Source organism: Trichomycterus rosablanca, chromosome 12, assembly GCF_030014385.1.
Source record: "Trichomycterus rosablanca isolate fTriRos1 chromosome 12, fTriRos1.hap1, whole genome shotgun sequence".
NCBI classification, from domain to species: Eukaryota; Metazoa; Chordata; class Actinopteri; order Siluriformes; family Trichomycteridae; genus Trichomycterus; species Trichomycterus rosablanca.
In genome coordinates, this window is record NC_085999.1 from 3,601,857 (window position 1) to 3,622,464 (window position 20,608).

Below are 20,608 nucleotides of genomic sequence, written 5' to 3' on the forward strand. Positions count from 1 at the left end.
TGTTCTCGTCTTTTGTGGCATCATGGTCGTCAACAGTTATGGTCATTTTACCTCTACCAAAGCATTTTTAATGCATTTTCTCCCGAATTTTTGCGCGTCCAATTTTTACCCAATTGCATTATGCTTCCTCTCTACCGGTGCTGACCCCCGCCCCGGATTGAGGAGAGCGAACTGACACACGTCCCCTCCGACACGTGTGCAGTAGCCGACTGCATCTTTTCACCTGCTTGAGGCGAGTTCACATGCGAATCAGCACTGTGCACGGAGAGACACACCCTGATCAGCATTATTCCTCTACTCTGTGTAGACGTCATCAATCAGCCAGCAGAGGTCGTGATTGCATCAGTTATGAGGTCCCTATCCGGCATTTCCCTCCCTGGATGAACAACAGCCAAACGTTGTTCATATAGCCGCCCAGCCCAGCCGGATGGATGTATTCGAAACCCCAGCTCTAGTGTGCTAGCGTATTTTACCACTGCACCACCTGAGCGGCACATTTTTTAAATTAAAAACGTCACCGTAGTTCACAGTGCACTAGACAATCGATTCCTGACTAAAAGTTGAAACATTTATTTATCACTCCATACCACAGTGGATCGCGGTCACAGCAGCTCTCACAGTGGCTCAGATCAGTGTGAACATCTCTGTGTACTGGTGATACGTAATAAAAAACCCACTGAACACGTTTCAACTGTACGTTTCATGGTTTAAAATTCAGAATTTTGCATATATTAATTTGTAACAATAAGACAACTTACAAATGCTATCAATTCATACCAGCGACTGCAAAACTCTTATCTACAAAGCTACAAAATTCGTATCAGCATCAGCAGTTCCAGTCGTTCCTCTAAAGCTTTAAACACTCGAACGCCCAAAACCTCAAACTCACACATTCTGAGAAACCACGTAGACCAGTTTTCCATGTTGTGTATTTCCAAATAAAACTTTGAAAAGAGTCTAAGAAGCACAAGAGCTGAAGGGTCGAGCAGAGGTTGTGGAACTCTTCCCCTGTTTGGACACATGAGGGGATGAAGTGTTAGTGCCGTCATGGACTTTTCTAACTCTACTGCTGTTGAAAACACCACACGACATGCTAGCAAACAGGAGAAAGGGTAAGTACCAATAAACAAGCAAATAGTATTTGAGGTCACTGTAAAAATATATTTCTTACCACCTTTCCTATCCCCCAAATTTTTCATGTCAGTCTGACCAATTTTTTTTATTACCAAGTGCTGACACTAGAAAGCCTTTTTGTGATGCATGGTCTGAATAATAAAATCTTATGAATTCATAAATGTAATTATGTAAATACAAAAATTAAAAAATACATTCTTTAGTAAGTGTAATTAGAGCAGAACACAACAATTGTGTTATCATGCAGTACATAGACCTACTAAGCTTTCCAAAAAAAGATGTGTGTAGATTAGTGTATTTGTTGCTCTGTACATTTTGTCACAATCCTGCCGTATTTAACAATTAAAAAGAACCCCAAATAACCAGATGATGTTTGGGAAATGACATGGTAGACTGTGATGTCTTGCCATCTAGATATAAAAACCATCACATGAGTAAATGTAATGTTACTGTATTAATATACACTGACGAGGCATAACAGGTGAAGTGAATAACACTGATTATCTCTTCATCACGTCACCTGTTAGTGGGTGGGATATATTAGGCAGCAAGTGAACATTTCATCCTCAAAGTTGATGTTAGAAGCAGGAAAAATGGGCGTGAGAGGATTTGAGTGAGTTTGACAAGGGCCAAATTGTGATGGCTAGACGACAGGGTCAGAGCATCTCCAAAACTGCAGCTCATGTGGGGTGTTCCTGGTCTGCAGTGGTCAGTATCTATCAAAAGTGGTCCAAGGAAGGAACAATGGTAAACCGGTGACAAAGTCATGGGCAGCCAAGGCTCATTGATGCATGTGGGGAGCGAAGGCTGGCCCATGTAGTCCGATCCAACAGATGAGCTACTGTAGGTCAAATTGCTAAAGAAGTTAATGCTGGTTCTGATAGAAAGGTGTGAGAATACACAGTGCATCTACAGGTCCGGGCTGTTTTGGCAAAAGGGGGACCAACACAATATTAGGAAAGTGGTCATAATGTTATGCCTGATCGGTGTATACTGCAGGGGTTGGCAGCTACTCGGCCTTGTATAGCAAATTGACATCTAGGATTTGCTTTAAGTTCAAATTTCTCATGCTCATTGAAATTTTATTGATATGTGTAAACATAATCTTATACAAATACAACCTAAAGTCTGAGCTTTGATGTCTTGTTGATTCAGAAAACTCTGAATGAGGGCAGTTTACCCCTTTAAAGATGGGAGGTTTGGGGTTAAAAGAAATCCACCACACACAGAATGCAAACTCACCAGGTTTGGATTTTATACTAGACTAAGTTTTACCTTCGAGAGAAAGGTGTACTGATGGGGTATGATGATCGCTCAGCCTGTGAAGGCCTGGAAATCAGACTCTGTAACAGCAGGGAGAAGAAGACAGGTAAACACACCAGGGAACAGAAATCACAAATATATGCAGATGTAGACAGGATATATTAATGACATGTGGGTAAAGAAGACAGATAAAAGCTTAACAGCACAACACACACAAATGTATCATATACAAGATGGATCTTCTTCTTCCTTTGTCCCGTTCGGTTGCGGGGTCGGCTCTCGGCGGATCATGATCCGCATTGATTTGGCACAATTTTTACACCGGATGCCCTTCCTGACACAACCCTCCCTATTTTATGGGCCGGGCTTGGGACTGGCATTACAATGCACTGGTTTGTGCATCTAGTGGCTTGGTATCTATAGGACAATTCAGTGTTTCCAATTAGCCTGGCTGCATGTTTTTGGACTGTGGGAAAAAAACAGAGCACCCGGAGGAAACGGGGAAAACATGCAAACTCCGCACAGAAAGGACCCGGACCGCCCCACCTAGGGATCGAACCCAGGACTTTCTTGCTGTGAGGCGACAGTGCTACCCACTAAGCCACCGTGCCACCGTGATCATATACAAGATAGATAATCTGTTTATAGTGGAAATAGAAATAAAAGAAATGTTTTAACTACTAAACATTTCATATACTACTTAAATGTATACAGACTTTATTATGTCCACTGCTTTATAATAAAAAGCTTGTGTGTGTGGTTGACTTTAAGGAGACAAATGAAAAGACTACATCAAGAACAAATGTGTTTGTTTGCTTTTATTATTCGTTTTACATTTAGAATTAATTGAAATTCTCAACATTGCGACGTTCCTGTAAAAACATACTCAGCCCTTCACAAGAACCTTAACAGAAATCCAGCTCTTAGAATTCATCTCCCTACTGAGGAATATTGAATAGTACCATGAAATAAAAGGTCAATGAAAATTAGTATAATTTCAAAACAAAATGTGCTTTTAATATTTTAATGTAATTGTTATTATTATTTTGTCTATTGCACATATCCTAAATGTGATCAATACAAAACTTTGTGTCCTTGCAAACACTTGTTAAATGCTCAGCATTTGTGTAGTCAGGAAAGGACCAGCAGGCGAGAACAGGACATGGTTTAACTGCTTTGGCAATGCTAACAATTGGCACATCAAGTGTAACAGACGCCCACTACAATTCATCTCGGTCCTCACACAGAACAGGCACTTCAGAATAATTTCCATTCCAAACCACGACTACAAAAAAACAGGATCAAATTTTCAACTCTTTTCACAAATATATATTATTGACAGTGTGTGTCATATTTAATTCCTTTTTTTTTTTTATTGTTATTTGATTGTATCACATCATTATGATACCTGACTGAACATTCCTTTACAAACATCATCATACATATTGTGCTTTTGATTCAGCTGATGTGTAAAACTTGTAACCTTAAATTCACACCGGACACAGCTTGTGCAGTAAAGTTTCTACAACGCCAAATCAGAAAAAGTGTGAGAAAATGATTGAAATGTTTAAAAACAATGCAACTCAAAGAAAGATTGAATCAGAATCCTTTATTGATCCCAGAGGGAAATTGCAGAAAGCAAATTCCTTCGAGCCGGATTCGAACCAGCGACCTAAGGATGCCAGAACAATCCACTACAGTCCTCCGCTCTACCAACTGAGCTATCGAAGGGCATGGAGGGGATTTGCATATTTCTCGCTCTACAGTGCATAATATCATTAAACGATTCAAGGAATTAGGAGGAATTTTAGTGCATAAGGGTCAAGGGTGCAAGCTTAAGCTGAACGCCCGTGATCTTCCATCCCTCAGATGGCAGTGCATCAAGAATTGCCACTCAACAATAGCTGATATAACCACATGGGTGAGGGATTACTTTGGCAAACCTTTGTCAAGCTCTACAATACAGAGTTACTGCAAAAATGATACTTAAAACTTTACTGTGCAAAAAAGAAGCCTTATGTTAACCATGTCCAGAAGCGGTGTCGACTTATCTGGGCTCGGAGGCATCTAGGATGCACCATCACACAGTTGAAACGTGTATTGTGGTCAGAAGCATATGCTGCCTTCAAGGCGTCAACTTTTCCAGGAACGTCCAGCATTTTAATGGCATAACTGTGGAAGAAGAGGGTACGGGTACTGGACTGGCCTGCCTGCAGTCCTGACCTGTCCCCAATAGAGAATGTGTGTAGAATTTTGAAATGAAAAATGCCCCCGTACTGTTGCTTTTTCTGATTTGGGGTTGTAATAATAAACATCAATCCACACTGAAACAAACTCCAACAGCATTAACAGTCCTCGAGTGACGTAGCAATAAAAAACGTTAGCTGAACCACATCTCAAACTCCCTATATAGACAAAGATTGGCCCTTATGTCAGGTAGGGATTTGCCAGAGGTGATTCCTCATAACTGTTGCACTAACGACCTCCGCTGACAGGGGATAATGGAGATTGGTGGATGACTCTCCATACACAATGAACCTGCCTTGTGCAGGTAAAAAGAAGCGGTCTGTACTGCACACGCATTTTATAATCCAATTACTTATAAACTAGTTTCTATGAAGTTTGCTTCAGTGCTTTAGCCATGCATGCGAAAACAAAAAAGAAATGAGGATAAAACAAGTGCAACACATGCTTTGGAAATACATCCGGTGTGAATTAGCTGTTCAAAACATTAATTAGTCATTAATGAGGTTCCCACACACAGATAGGTTGTGCTTGTACAGAAGCACAGAAGTATTTATTAAAATATACGTACATAAAACATACCACACACCACCCTGGTCAGTTATACTGCCATCATTTATTAACACAAAACTTAATTTTTGTGCCTCTTCTATTCATAAAAAAGAGCTCTGTTTATGGGAGGAGACAAATAATGAAGAAGAGTAAGTAAAAAGTGAGCTTGAGGTGTTTGGATAGAACATGACTTAAAATTGCTTCAGTCATTTTAATAATATTCGTGTCCGTATCTGTTCTAAGCATTGTTTGGGTGAATATACTACAATATACACTGATCAGCCACAACATTAAAACCACCTCCTTGTTTCTACACTCACTGTCCATTTTATGAGCTCCACTTACCATATAGAAGCACTTTGTAGTTCTACAATTACTGACTGTAGTCCATCTGTTTCTATGCATGCTTTGCTAGCCTCCATTCACTCTGTTCTTTAATGGTCAGGACCCCCACAGGACCACCACAGAGTAGGTATAAAATATTTAGCCAACAGCGCCCCGTGGGCAGCGTCCTGTGACCACTGATGAAGGTCTAGATGACCAACTCAAACAGCAGCATTAGATGAGCGATCGTCTCTGACTTTACATCTACAAGGTGGACCAACTAGGTAGGAGTGTCTTATAGAGTGGACAGTGAGTGAACACGGTATTTAAAAACTCCAGCAGCGCTGCTGTGTCTGATCCAGTCATACCAGCACAACACACACTAACACACCACCACCATGTCAGTGTCACTGCAGTGCTGAGAATGATCCACCACCTAAATAATACCTGCTCTGTGGTGGTCCTGTGGGGGTCCTGACCATTGAAGAACAGCATTAAAGGGGGCTAACAAAGCATGCAGAGAAACAGATGGACTACAGTCAGTAATTGTAGAACTACAAAGTGCTTCTATTTGGTAAGTGGAGCTGATAAAATGGACAGTGAGTGTAAAAACAAGGAGGTGGTTTTAATGTTACGGCTGATCGGTGTATACTGAACTCTAGATGGGATTAAACAAACGTGCAGTTTGTATTTGTTTTATTGCATATGCTGTTTTTGCTGTTTGTTTCTGGTATTTAATTCTAATATTTAATTAAACCAGTTATACAGTATAGTATCTAGGTGCAGGGTAAATCACAGCATGGTGGATCAGTTGGTAGCACTGCTGCCTCACAGCTTAAAGAGCCTGGGTTCGATTCCCAGGGTCCTTTCTGTGTGGAGTTTGCATGTTCTCTCCATGCATTTGAGGCCTCGCAAAGGATTGGCGTCCTGTCCGGGTTGTGTTATTGCATGTCGCCCAGTGATTCCAGGGAAGCCGCACTCATGGTGACCTTGACCATTTGACCATCCTTCCTGGACTTTAATTTCCTTTGGGATCAATAAAGTATCTATCTATCTATTCATCCATCCATCTATCTATTGGTCATCCAATAGCAGAATCTTTGTTCACTAAACCTGCTGAACATACAGTATTGGGCAAAAGTTTGGACGCCACTGGTCAAATTCAATGTTTAAACTGTTAACACACGCTTAACAGAGAACAAACTTAAACATGCCATTTTTACTACTATTTCTTGGATTGAACACATTAGGAAAATAGTAGTTAGAATGTTAACAGTTGTTAACTTATTTTCACTATTGCATAATACTTTAAAACTTCATAGCCCTGATGACGGTGCACTTTAGGATCTGATGTTAATCAAAATCCTACATATTAACCATATACAACAGTGGTCCCCAACCACCGGGCCATGGACCAGTACCATCTGCACAGAAAGAAAAAATAATTATGGATCACTACAAAAGCAATGAAAACACGGCTTCCATTTCCAATGGGTGTTATTGTCTCCTATCACCCCTTGGTGGGAGCGTCTCGTTGCAGCAAAAAAAGCTCAGAGTTCCCACTGATTTTCCATCATTTGAGAGTAGTATTGTTATTCTATTTTAATTCGCCCCTGCCGGTCTGTGAAATTATATCTTATAAGAAACCGGTCCATGGCGCCAAAAAGGTTGGGGATCACTAATATACAATATAGATTAGCGTTTTAACACAACCCCTATTATAGATACTTAATAAAGGATCATTTGGCACTTGGGTTTACTGCTTGTGCCATTTCTGTGCAATAATATTTGTAAGCAAATCCTTAAAACCTTAGGTGAACTTAATTCTGTATTAAAAATCAGACAAACCATCCTAAAGTAAACAAAGAAGTAGTTGTAGTACGACTAGTTCGTTCTCTGAAACACCACACCACACCACACAAAACTTAGAAATAGATTAAGGATCAGAATAGCAGCTGTAGAAAAGATTAACACTGGGAACATCATGCAGCTCACTTAACACACCACACACCGACACTTTCTTTTGTTTTTCAGCACAGCGCTGCCATTAGCAACAGGTTTTCCTCCCTCCCTACTCTGTTCAGATTTCCCTGTTTCTCTCTGATCTTGTGATGTATGAGTGATGTGTGCTAATTCCTCTGTTCTGTTCCTCCCTGATTCTGGCTCATGACTGGATTCTTTCCCTTTCTGCTTTTTGCCCCGCCCTTCCCTGGCACCTGAGATTTCATCCTGGGCGGAGGTAGCCGGACAGGTCTCTAACTCGGACAGGCTGTAGGCTAGTGCCATCTGCAGGTCTTCGTCCACCTCGTCTTCACTGCTTTCCGGGCAGTGAAGGAACGGGGCAGAGCTGAAGGAGCGCTGGGGGTTGGTTGGGGTGCGGTGGTTGGTGAGATCGGAGTGGACAGAACTGAACGGGAGCTGTTGTGTCTGGCTGGACTGCTCTCTGCGGCTGAGCTCCAGAGCCAGAGCCATCTCATCTTCTACACCTGAGAACACACACGGGGCTCGGGTTAAGACTTTTAATGCTGTGCTACTGCTGAAGTAATAGAGGGATGCTGGGTCCAGCCAGGTCATTTTCCTATGGTATACATTTCTGACATCCCTAGTATTCCCTAGTATTTATATTTAATGATTAAGTCAGATTCAATCAACCCACATTATGTCCATGATTTTTTGGTGCAACTCAGGCAACACAAACAATGCATCTCACTCTGTTTGCTCTGTAATCTGGTCCAACTGTGCTTTACAAGATGTAACATAAAGCTTCCACAAGGGGGAGTTTGCATACAATTTGTTTATTTAATTATTATTATTATTTTTCTCTGCGACCTACTTTTTCGGCTTTGACCCAGGGTTTTATGTTACATCCTGTACACCACAGTTGGACCAGACTACAGAGCAGAGCAGAGATGGTAAGATGCATTGTTTGTGTTGCCTTGGTCACGTAAAAGAATCATGGACAACGTGGGTCGACCAACCAGGCATAACATTATGACCACTGACAGGTGAAGTGAATAACACTGATTATCTCTTCATCACGGCACCTGTTAGTGGGGGGGGGATATATCAGGCAGCAAGTGAACATTTCATCCTCAAAGTTGATGTTAGAAGCAGGAAAAATGGGCGAGCGTGAGGATCTGAGCGAGTTTGACAAGAGCCAGATTGTGATGGCTAGACGACTGGGTCAGAGCATCTCCAAAACTCTTGTGGGGCATTCCCGGTCAGCAGTGGTCAGTATCTATCAAAAGTGGTCCAAGAAAGGAACAGTTGTAAACCGATGACAGGGTCATGGGCGGCCAAGGCTCACTGATGCCAACAGACGAGCTACTGTAGCTCAGATTGCTGAAGACGTTCATGCTGGTTCTGATAGAAAGGCGTCAGAATACACAGAGCAGCACAGTTTGTTGCGTATGGGGTAGCAAAAGGGAGACCAACACAATATTAGGAAGATGGTCATAAAGTTATGCCTAGTCGGTGTACATTTGTAAAGAGATCTATCAGGTTTTACCAAATTCATCAGACCATATGCATATCAAAGAGCATTTATACCAAACCTCAGAGCCATCACTCCCACCTCCTAAATTACTTAATAATAAATGTAAATGCAAACAAGATTTATAAACTATGTGTAAAACCAAAATACCGTCTGCAACAGAGTGCATGTAATCTAAGCATAAAAACGAGGCCAGCAAAAAGCTCTAGTTTCCAGAACAGCATATTAGGGCTGTATTGAGTTTTAATTTGAAAAAGAGATAAAGAAAAATGATTTTAAGAATGAAGTCATATTTGTTTCAGTTCTCAGAATAAAGTCAAGATGATTTAGAGAATAACGTCAAAATATTATGAAGATAACCTCCTACTTTTAAACACGTTATGGATTTGGTAAAGTTCTACTTTCGTATTAGTTTTACAAATAAAGAAGTACTCTATCCCTGGCACATCAACAACATTTTGTTATAATAACGCTGAAACGGCTTTGCAAGAAGGTGCGTTTATTAAGAAGAAAGAATCAGACGGACTTGAAGAAATAGTCTCTTTTGTTGAAGCAGAACTTGCAGGTAGTGGCTGTTTAAGCTAAGATGCTGCCTTTGGTCAGAGCTTCTCTGAACTGGTAAGCTTACACTGGCCGTCCTATTACAGAAAATAATTCAGACTTTATTCTCAAAATTAAAATGGCAAAAATTTACTTTTAAGTTTAAGTTTCTGCCCAACATTTTAAATTAATTGTATGACTTCTGCGTTGTTGTTTGATGGTGACCTGCCATCTTAAGCAACCTACACAATAAGAATCCATCCCTCAAATTTACATTTACAGCATTTAGCAGATCCTTTAATCAAAGCGTCTTACCGTTGTTACTGAATACAGTGCAAGCAACTGAGGGTTAATTGCCTTGCTCAGGGGTCCAACAGTGGCAAAAATGGAAGTGGTGGGGATTGAACCAGCAACTTTCCGGTCACTACTTCAGTGCATTAACCTCTGAGCTTCCACTGCACTCCCTGCACCTCCCACTGTCATAAATATTTGCTTATATGTAGTGAATAATAGACTGAGTATTGAAAGTACCATTAATGAGGACAGTCTTCAGGACCCCGTCCTCCTCGATCTCGGTTCTCTCCTGCCCGTTTTCTTTGATCCTGTAAAGACGAGTCGTTAAAAGCCCCTCATTTATGCGCTCGTTTATGAAGAGTGCATTAAAAGATTAGCACTTGCTTACTCTGGCTGCTGTTAAAAACCTTTATCAGCATAACCAATATGAGTAAATAAGATTAGCTTGAAAGGAAAATAACACTTAGCTCTGCAGCACTGCTAGCACTTACAGTAATACGGAGATTGAATGTTATATTAGATAGAAGTAACGAAGTGAACTGACTTTTTCGTTGTGGTGCGTTTTCCATTGACGAGCCGTGTGGAAGTGGAGACGGACTTAAAATTTCCTCCTCCGCTGCCTCCCATTGAGGAAGAGGAGAAAGAGGTGAAGTCAACTGAAAATGAAGCAGAAAGATAAATAATTAGGGGACTGAAATCAGACAGTGAATTACATGATTTACATTAGGTCAGGTTTTAGGCTTAAAGTAATATTTTTAAATCTATTCCATTTGCATCAACGATTAAACCTAAAACAGTTCAACTCTAAAGTTGTGTAATTCTACTTTTTTACAAAATATCCAGGTTTTAATTTTCTTGTTTTTTCCTATGTACAGATTTTACCTTTTTTCGCCCTTTTCTTTTATCTGCTCCTGAGCCCTACCTTGACCCAAAAAGGGCTGTACCTAGAATTTGCCCCTTTCTGACAAGTGTGTAGTAACCAACTGCTTATTTTAACCTAGTGGCCTACAACACATATGCGGTTAAGGCCTGTCTGCTCCAGGGGCGTCATACGATGGCTGACCCTGCGCTCTGACCCCAGCTTCCAAACAAGCTGGGATATGCGAAGAAAGAATTTCATTGTACTGTACACCACCTGTACATGTATATATGACAAATCAAGTATATCTTCTTCTAAAGAATCACTTTGGCCCTCCCACCCTTAGACACAGCCAATCAGATCTGTGTAGGCGATAACAGACCGGCCAATAGCAGAGCAGTGGTGGGCTAGCACATTGTTCTAGCATTTAAAAGCCTAATGCAAAACTATCTGTTAGTGCTATAGTTGTTTTTCGAGAGCTCTCCATGTTTGAGATGGAAGAACAGTCCATGTTTTTCTTAATGAGGACAATTACAGTCTACTGTGATCACACATAATCTACAAAGACATCTTGTTATAATTTACATTAAGTAAAAATGTACAACATTTTGTACAAATTCAAGGTAAATCCTGATAATCTTCTCTACAATGAGCATATGAGATGCTAACCATTTGCTGAGGGGAAGGAGAAGAACCTGCTGGGCCCGAGTCTTGAGAAGCCATGGTGACCAAACTCATGGTGGTTGTGCATCCCGCTGTGCAAACCTCCGAATGGGAAATCATCTAAAAGGGAATAAACGTGGAAGCAACAATCATTAAAACACACAAACCCAACACTGGCAACAACAGAGGAAGAATGTGTCAAGCTCATGGCAGCAAGTGTAGTGCAGTCAATCATAGCGTGCACTAACCAAAAAAGTCAGCAAATGGATCCTGGCCTCCGAAGAATTCCCGAAACACCTCCTCTGGGCTGCGGAATGTGAAGGTGAATCCTGGAAAGTCGTCGGAAAAGGAACCACCGCCTGAGCCTTAAGGGGGAAAATATATCGACAAGAACTTAAGATCATTCCAGAACACAAATGATCAAAAGAAAGAAATAAAAGATTTTCTTACCAGAGTTAGGAATTCTACTTTTTCCATAAGTGTCATAAGCTTCTCGTTTGCTTCCTTGGAAATATAAAGGTATAACAGTGCTTTAGTAACAAAGAAATAAAAGAAAAAAATAACATAATACCTTAGAAGCCAAAGTGTATACAAACTTACTGTCTGATAAAACTTCATAGGCTTCTGCGATCTCCTTAAATTTTCTCTCGGCCTCCTCCTTGTTGTCTGGATTCTTGTCTGGGTGCCACTGCAAGGCCAGTTTCCTGTAACTGAATCCACATGTACACCAGTGAGCCAACAGACAATTCCACACATATACACCGATCAGCCATAACATTAAAACCACCTTCTTGTTTCTACACTCACTGTCCATTTTATCAGCTCCACTTACCATATAGAAGCACTTTGTAGTTCTACAATTACTGACTGTAGTCCATCTCTTTCTCTGCATGCTTTGTTAGCCCCTTTCATGCTGTTCTTCAATGGTCAGGACCCCCACAGGACCATCACAGAGCAGGTATTATTTAGGTGGTGGATCATTCTCAGCACTGCAGTGACACTGACATGGTGGTGGTGTGTTAGTGTGTGTTGTGCTGGTATGAGTGAATCAGACACAGCAGCGCTGATGGAGTTTTTAAACACCTCACTGTCACTGCTGGACTGAGAATAGTCCACCAACCTAAAATATATCCAACCAACAGCACCCCGTGGGCAGCATCCTTTGACCACTGATGAAGGTCTAGAAGATGACCGACTCTAACAGCAGCAATAGACGAGCGATCGTCTCTGACTTTACATCTACAAGGTGGACCGGCTAGGTAGGAGTGTCTAATAGAGTGGACAGTGAGTGGACACGGTATTTAAAAACTCCATCAGCGCTGCTGTGTCTGATCCACTCATACCAGCACAACACACACTAACACACCACCACCATGTCAGTGTCACTGCAGGGCTGAGAATCACCCACCACCTAAATAATGCCTGCTCTGTGGTGGTCCTGACCATTGAATAACAAAGTAACAGCAGGCTAAAACAGTATGTAGAGAAACAGATGGACTACAGTCAGTAATTGTAGAACTACAAAGTGTTTCTATATGGTAAGTGGAGCTGATAAAATGGACAGTGAGTGTAGAAAAGTATAAAGTGTTTTAGTCTTGGAGTTTGGTCTTCCTCTCTTCACTCTCCATCTGTTTTTGTTTATTTTTTTTCACCATATCGAGGAAGCCTCACATTGTCATGCTAACGCTAACTGGCTAACTCTTGAGCTGTATCTAACCTGCACAGTGCTCCATATCACTTTTAGCAGTGAACAATATTACATGTATTGCTGCCCACTGAAGACTACAGCTGTTGTATTAACTATGTTATGGTATGGCGGTATTTGTAAAATCCATACAGTATGAGGAATGAGGAAGACGGTATACTGAATGTACCAACATACTGCTCAGCACTAATTTAAACTGCTTTATTTCTGTGTTATAACTGATTACCATTTCTGTTCCATTATTTAACAATTAATCACCCAACCATTGAGGCAAAGCAGGCAGAGAAACCTGATGCTTGTCCAGTAGAGAGTTACTCCACTGTATCTAAATAGTGCCGAATCATACTGACTGTACTGGTGCCTGGAAACAGCAGCTATCAATATTCTAAACCTATTACAGTTCTCTATGATCAAGGATGACCAAACAAAGTTATATCCAGGCATATTGAGTAACGCTCGAGAGCATTCAGTTTTGCAAGTGTCTGTGAATTTCCCCCGACTAGGCTATTTCTAGTCTCAGTAGTCTGGTGTGGGCAAAGCAAACAGATGGGCAGGAAGCCTCTCCATTCCGCAAGTAGAGATGTAAAAACACTGTATTATTGATGGGGTCGGTGTGGCTGTGTACAACTGTACTGCTCAGATCCTGTGTCCTATAATCAGCTTGTTCTGCCAAAAAATCTAATTCAAATCAAACGAGTGGGTGATTTTAAAGTCATATATATATATATATATATATATATATATATATATACACACACACACACACACCCACACCCACACCCACACATATTCATATATATACTGCTCACAAAACATGCACATACACATGTTTGGTGAAGGTGAACAGAAGCATGTCAAACTGGACGAGAGTGCCACACATTGACTTTTCAGTAGGGTGTATGGTCACCCAAGACTGCCAAAACACATTGACAGCGATGGGGCATGGTCAGGATCAGATTGTCCAGCAGTTCTCGATCCTCTGCCACTCTTGCTCCAGGGCAACTTCCAGCTCAAGAAGTGTTGTGGGAGGCATTGGACGGTTTGCCAGACGTCTTCCCAGTGCATCCCAAGCATGTTCAATGGGATTCAGGTCTGGAGAACGTGAAGGCCAGTCCTTTTTTTTTTTTTAATCGCTTCATATTCATTTTGAAACATCCCCTAATTTTTGTGAGCAGCAATTGTCAAGAGACAATTCTAACAGTCCTACAGTGCTCAAATATATAATCTGAAAGGTCATCTGGACACCCAAAGCTCTGTAGACTGGCAACATTCAATTAATCAAGGCAAAGAAGAGTCACTAGCTATCTGTCCATTAGGGTGCATGTTCATTCAGCTTTGCTTGGCCCCACAAAATGACACAATATATGATGGAATCAGTATGCAGTTGCAATTAATACAATTTTTATTGTTTATTTAATATTTATTGTACTGTACGGTAACCTTAGCTCTAACTTCAACAAATAAAATGACATTTGCAAACTCCACTGTACAACCTGACCACAGGTCTGTTGTAAAAGAGTGGACGACTTTAAATATCTCCGCTGCCAGTTCGCTTATAACGTTGGTGTCTAGCTGTCTGTCCATCGGGGTGCATGTTAATTTAGAAAGCCCCTTTTCTTGCACTAGAATTAAACTGTTTTAAGCTGTATTTGTTTAAAATTTTATTTTTAATCAACAGATTTACAGTTTGTTTTGACAAGACAATGTCCAGTCTATAGAAATAAATGAATGCTTACGCTTTTTTTATTTCATCTTGAGAGGCACCGCGTGGCACTCCCAGAACATCATAATAATCCACCATGTCTTCTCGTCCTCCTCGTCCTCACTGTGTCCTGCCTTCTGGTGACAAAGAGAAAGTAAAAAAATCACTTAAAAAAGACTTATTAATTACATTTGTCTCACAATATGTGTTGTGACATGTCAATGACACTAAGGTTACATAATGCCGTGACAACATTTAACAACTTTTCACATTTTTCTCTTTTAAGCGACATGACCAAGCTCTCATTTTCTGGACTAAAATAGGCTGGTTTTCAGTCTACTGATATATGTACACTGTATAGCCAAATATATATGAACACGCCCTTCTAATTATCAACTTCAGGTGTTTCAGCAACAACAATTAATAAATAGGATATAAAAAACCTAGATAAAATAAATTGTCACCAATGTTGCGGCAACAGTTTGGGACAGAAACTTTATTTCATGTTGCTTGAACTGTCAATTTAAGGTCCTCACACAGAATTTCACTGGGTTTCATTTTGACTAGGTGACTTCAGACCCTTACTTTGCGTTATTTTGAAGTCATACTTATAGATAATAATTGTCTAGTCGCATAAACCAATTTTGCTTAGGTTTTAGATCACAAACTGATGATCAGATAATCTCCCTTATAATCAGATAATTATGGCAAGTCACCCAATCACAGCTTATTGTGCTGTTTGTTTGCCTTTTTGACATCAGTTTATGTGATATATAGATTTAACAGGGCTGAGAGCAATCAAGCCAATCGAGAGTGTGTTTTGCCTAATTTAACCCAATTATTAAAATCAATTTAAAGAGATGTTAATTGAGTGACTAGGGGGCAAATGACCTGGTGTGGGTTATCTTTTTCCTTCAATAAATGACAATTTTATTTATATGCAGTGCACGAGTTTGAGTTTGACAGAAGCAGGGGGCATTTCCCCTGAATGTCCCCTAATACACTGATGTAAAAATTATAAATAAACATACTCCGCTCACTAGCTTTGCTAATGTTAGGATTCGTCAGTGTTCCCATCAGTTGTTGACATGGCTGGAATGTTTTAGAACGGCTGGGAACCCCCCCCCCACCCCCTCCCCCTCAACCTGGCAGAATTGGTCACCCCCAGTGTTCAATTCATGGCTACGGCCTTGCCTCAGAGAACTTCTCAAACAATAGTAAGCTAACTTTGTGATTATCATCACATTAGTTTAATATTAAACAGTTAAACCATTAGTATGTTTTCAAGCTGCTAAAAAAAAGGTCTGGGGTCCTCAACAAATAAAAAGTACCTAGTTTCTACCCAAATATTTTGCAATTTAGTAATAAAATTCTGGAAGGAGCCCCTTACTTCACTGTACCTAATTGGTTGAATATTAAACAGTTAAACTAGTAGTATGTTTTGAAGCTGCTGAAGAGGGTCTGGGGTCTAACCTAACTTTTACCCAGTGTCTTGCAATTTAGTCCTAAAATTCTGGAAGAAAGAAATAGAGCCCCTTACTTTACACATAAATGTTTTGTCACGATACCTAACTGGTTGAATATTAAACAGTTAAACCAGTAGTATGATTTTAAGCTGCTAAAAAAAATCTGGGGTCCCTAACAAACAAAAAGTACCTCATCTTCACCTAAATGTCTTGCAATTTAGTCATAAAATTCTGGAAGGAGCCCCTTAATTTACACATAAATGTTTTGTCACTGTACCTAACTGGTTGAATATTAAACAGTTAAACCAGTAGTATGTTTCTAAGCCGCTGAAGAGGGTCTGGGGTCCCTAACAAATAAAAAGTACCTCATTTCTACCCAAATGTCTTGCAATTAAGTCATAAAATTCTTACTTTACACATGAATGTTTTGTCACTGTACCTAACTGGTTGAATATTAAACAGTTAAACCAGTAGTATGTTTTCAAGCTGCTGAAGAGGGTCTGGGGTCCCTAACAAACAAAAAGTACCAAATTTTTACCCGAATGACTTGCAACTTAGTCATAAAATTCTGGAAGAAAGAAATAGAGCCCCTTACTTTACACATAAATGTTTTGTCACGCTACCTAACTGGTTGAATATTAAACAGTTATACCAGTAGTATGTTTTAAAGCTGCTGAAGAGGGTCTAGTACCTAATTTCTACCCAAATGTCTAGCAATGAAGTCATAAAGTTCTTACTTTATACATGAATGTTTTGTCACTGTACCTAATTGGTTAGATGGATGGATGGATAGATAGATACTTTATTTATCGAATATTAAGCAGTTAAACCAGTAGTATGTTTTAGAGCTGCTAAAGAAAGTCTGGGGTACTTAACAAACAAAAAGTACCTAATCTTTACCTAAATTCCTTGCAATTATTTACTAAATTCTAGATTTACACACAAATTGTTTGTTACTATATATTTTCAAGACATATATTTAATTACATTTTATTGTTAATTTGGAGAAATAATATGGTTCTAATGTTTCTTAAAATACGGGGTTTTTTTTAAATGTGGGATAATTTAGAATAATAATTCAAGAATTATAATTTAAAGTGGCTCTGTTCTAAAAATGTAAACAGAATTTTAAGTGTAAACAACTTTAACTGTAATATGGATGTTTTCTTGCCATCAGTTTGACATCCAGCAGAACAATTGAATCCGAATTGTTTTCATTTAAACTCCACAGACAAAAAGATCTCAATCAAGTGGGTCTAAATGAAAGCAGAATGTTGTTATAATAAAGATCTTGGTCTGGTGTGAAGCTTTAATGAAACCACATGCTGCACCATGTGTTGCTTCTGTCAGACCCCCAAACTTTGCCGTGTGTTTGGGCCATAAAGGCCGCTGACAGCTGCACTGTTTTAAACACACCCACTGTGAAACTGCCAGCAATCCAACACACACACCAACACACACACCTGCAGTCTAAGTCATTCCCAAAACTAAACAAGAGAGTAAATTTACCTTTTTTAGAAGTGTCCAGCAGGGAGGACTGGCGGCTCTGTCCGTGTCAGTGACTGTAAATAGGACAGAATAACACCGATGGAATGCGCTGGGTGACGGAGGGGCGGACCTGCTGACATTAACCGACGATTACACACGAATGAGCTCGGTTTCACAGGTTCTTCGTCGTTATTAAGTGACCGTGTGTGTTCTTAGGTCTGTTATTATAACTGTGTGTGAGTGTGTTCTCCTCCTACAGACACTGTGCGTCACCATCAGCTGTGTTGCAGCTCACACACACCAGATTATCCAGAACATGCCAGTGTTTTCTATCGCCATTCACTCCGCCCAGAGCAGCTTCAGACCCTCATTCTGAGCCCTGATTGGCTCCTTGTGAAGACTGCGAGCGACCAATCAGCAGTCTGCACTGCTTTGGTCTACTTGGACCCTAGTCAAGAACGGGGACTTTTCCTCTTGACGGTAAACTATGGCAGGGTTTTTCAAGCGACTCACATTTTACCGCGACCCAGGCGACACAAACAATGCATCAAAACTAAACATAATTTATAGACATGGTGGCAATAGGAAGTCATTTCTGCCCACAGCTGTGGCAACCTATAATAACTCTCACTGGTGCAAGAGAAGGACGCAGAACCTATAATACCCGCAAAAGACAATAAAACTACTACTTGACTGGTACTACCTGATTCACAATTTGCACATGGTACTGTTTTATTTGCACAGCTTTAAATTACACAATGTCTGTAACTGCACCTTTAGGTTCCCCCCTTTTTAGTTTTTGTTTTTATCCTGTTAGATGTTTTATATTCTTATTTTTTATATTATTATATTTTATTTTATTTTTAATATATATATTAGATTTTATATCTTACATGTATTACATTACTGTCTTAAATTTTGTATTCTTTCCTGTACCTCATTGTAATGTCGTTGTGTGAAGTGTGTAATAATTGTAATTGCTGCTGCGACACCGCAATTTCCCTTCGGGGATCAATAAAGTAATCAATCAATCAATCAATCAAAGTGACACTCGTGGACAAATTCATTTCGTCTTTGTGTGGTTCTTAAAGTTCGTTTATTTAGTCATTATTATTTTTCTTTGTGGCCAGTTTTGGCTTTGAAAAACACTGACCTGTGGTACAGTATGTTTAAAATTCATGGTCATAGTAAACAGTATGGGCGGTGCCGTGGCTCGGTGGGTACCACTGTCGCCTCTGTCACAGCAAGAAGGTCCTGGGTTCGATCCCCAAGCGGGACGGTCCGGGTCCTTTCTGTGCGGAGTTTGCATGTTCTCCCCGTGTCTGCATCGGTTTCCTCCCACATTCCAAAAACATGCTGTCAGGTTAATTGGAGACACTGAATTACCCTATAGGTAAATGGGTATGTGTGTGTATGTGTGTGTGTGCGTCTGCCCTGCGATGGACTGGCACCCCGTCCAGGGTGTTACTGTGTGCCTTGCGCCCATTGAAAAGGCTCCAGCAACCCCCCCCCAACAACCCTAATTGGCTAAGCGGCTAAGAAAGTGAGTGAGTGAGTGAGTGAGTAAACAGTAGGCTATGTCTAAATAATGCATCATGTTTTATATTCAGAATATTATGAATTTAGGATGTGTTGGTTTGTGTTAGATGTTAGTTACGCTTATGTCCATATACTTATGGTATTAGGCCTTGTACTGTATCGCTCCACTTCTCACAGCTTACGAGCTGAGCATGCAGTTCTGAACATCGTTTTGGCTTGTTTTGTTCTTGTTTACCAAAACTCTTCTTCTCTCTGAAACTTTCTCAAGTAGTTTAGCCATGACACACACACACACACTTTTCTTGTGTTTATAAAAGAAATGTTTTCTTACTTGGTGACTTGTCTGGGTGCTTTCCTCGTGCATGAGATTCAACGAATGATTCTTCTCCTGGTTAAGCTCATTCCTTTAGCTCTAGGGACGGGACTTCGAGTGACCGAGTAAAAACCAGTTTGTATTATAGATAGACTTTATCCTAGATAAGACTGTGACTGAAAGTGTCATAAACTGCTAAGACTGAATAACAATTTCTGTGACCTCTGGCTTTCAACTAGGGAGTCGCAGCCCACTAACGGCTCTTGATAAGCTCAATAATAATAGGGACACCAGTTCTTCACAATCTATTTAGTTTTTTCCTTATAGGTGGTGGAAAGCAGTATATGATTTGGTGCTTGCAAAAGCTCTGGCATAGAATTCACAGAATGTTTATATTCACAATAATGTTTATAATTCATTCAGCAAACAATGTGCCCTGTAAATTGAAGAATTGACAGCCTTTAGTGACCACACTTAAGAGATGGAAATCAAAATAACAATTTGTATTGATTTAAAGTGACCCATATGGGGCAAGGCTGATCCAAATCATGATTTACACCTTACTGGGAATATCTGTGCACCAGTGGCAAGTTGCGCACCAAAAAATAAACTTAGCAAAAGGTGAAAAATACATTCAAGTGTCTGGTTACGTACCTTGTAGATTTGTATAGGTTCTTCCTTTATGGTTTCTGAATCTCCCCAAAAATTCCAATGAATATATTGCCCCAAGGTTAGTTAATAAATTAATAAGTGGGTTTGAGATACCTTGTAATAAACTGTCACCATTTACAACCATAGGTTCCAGGATAAGCATGAATAATACTTTCATCCATTCATTTTCTTAACCGTTTATCCAATTATGGTCGGGGGGGGGGGGTGCTGGAGCCTCTCCCAGCTTTTCAATGGGTGCAAGGGGATCGAACCCAGGACCTCCTTGCTGTGAGGCGACAGTGCTACCCACTAAGCCACCGTGCCGCCCTTGAATAATACTTAAGATGAATAAAGAAATGTATGTATTGTAATGGTAGT

At 40.2% G+C, this 20,608-nt stretch overlaps 1 protein-coding gene and 1 non-coding gene across 4 annotated transcripts; both read right to left on the reverse strand.

Moving 5' to 3' along the window:
* Nucleotides 1–911: 911 nt before the first annotated feature.
* dnajb2 (DnaJ heat shock protein family (Hsp40) member B2) lies at nt 912–18,052 on the reverse strand. 3 transcript variants are annotated; one of them, XM_063005363.1, is made up of 11 exons: nt 17,749–18,039; nt 14,808–14,910; nt 11,967–12,076; nt 11,817–11,870; nt 11,615–11,731; nt 11,373–11,486; nt 10,389–10,500; nt 10,082–10,152; nt 7,734–8,003; nt 2,410–2,477; nt 912–1,008 (listed from the first exon to the last, which is right to left on the reverse strand). In XM_063005363.1, exons 2-10 carry the CDS (start codon nt 14,870–14,872, stop codon nt 2,449–2,451), a joined length of 942 nt encoding a protein of 313 aa, XP_062861433.1. In that variant the 5' UTR covers nt 14,873–14,910; nt 17,749–18,039; the 3' UTR covers nt 912–1,008; nt 2,410–2,448. The 3 variants fall into 3 exon arrangements, with proteins under 3 accessions (XP_062861433.1, XP_062861432.1, XP_062861431.1); XM_063005362.1 differs by lacking the exons at nt 912–1,008; nt 2,410–2,477 and having other exon boundaries at nt 7,306–8,003; nt 14,808–14,907; nt 17,749–18,052; XM_063005361.1 differs by lacking the exons at nt 912–1,008; nt 2,410–2,477 and having other exon boundaries at nt 7,312–8,003; nt 17,749–18,052.
* Nucleotides 4,042–4,128, reverse strand: trnay-gua (transfer RNA tyrosine (anticodon GUA)). The gene is given in 2 exon segments: nt 4,042–4,077; nt 4,092–4,128. It is a non-coding gene; the product is annotated as a tRNA-Tyr (tRNA).
* Nucleotides 18,053–20,608: the final 2,556 nt, after the last annotated feature.

Bases quoted from the DNA above. Each gene is read 5' to 3' on its own strand.
- dnajb2 (XM_063005362.1), bottom strand. From the start codon at position 14,872: ATGGTGGATTATTATGATGTTCTGGGAGTGCCACGCGGTGCCTCTCAA. The intron at 11,871-11,966 runs GTAAGTTTGTAT...TATATTTCCAAG, and splicing joins CTATGAAGTTTTATCAGACA to GAAGCAAACGAGAAGCTTAT. The intron at 11,732-11,816 runs GTAAGAAAATCT...TTCCCCCTTAAG, and splicing joins AAGTAGAATTCCTAACTCTG to GCTCAGGCGGTGGTTCCTTT.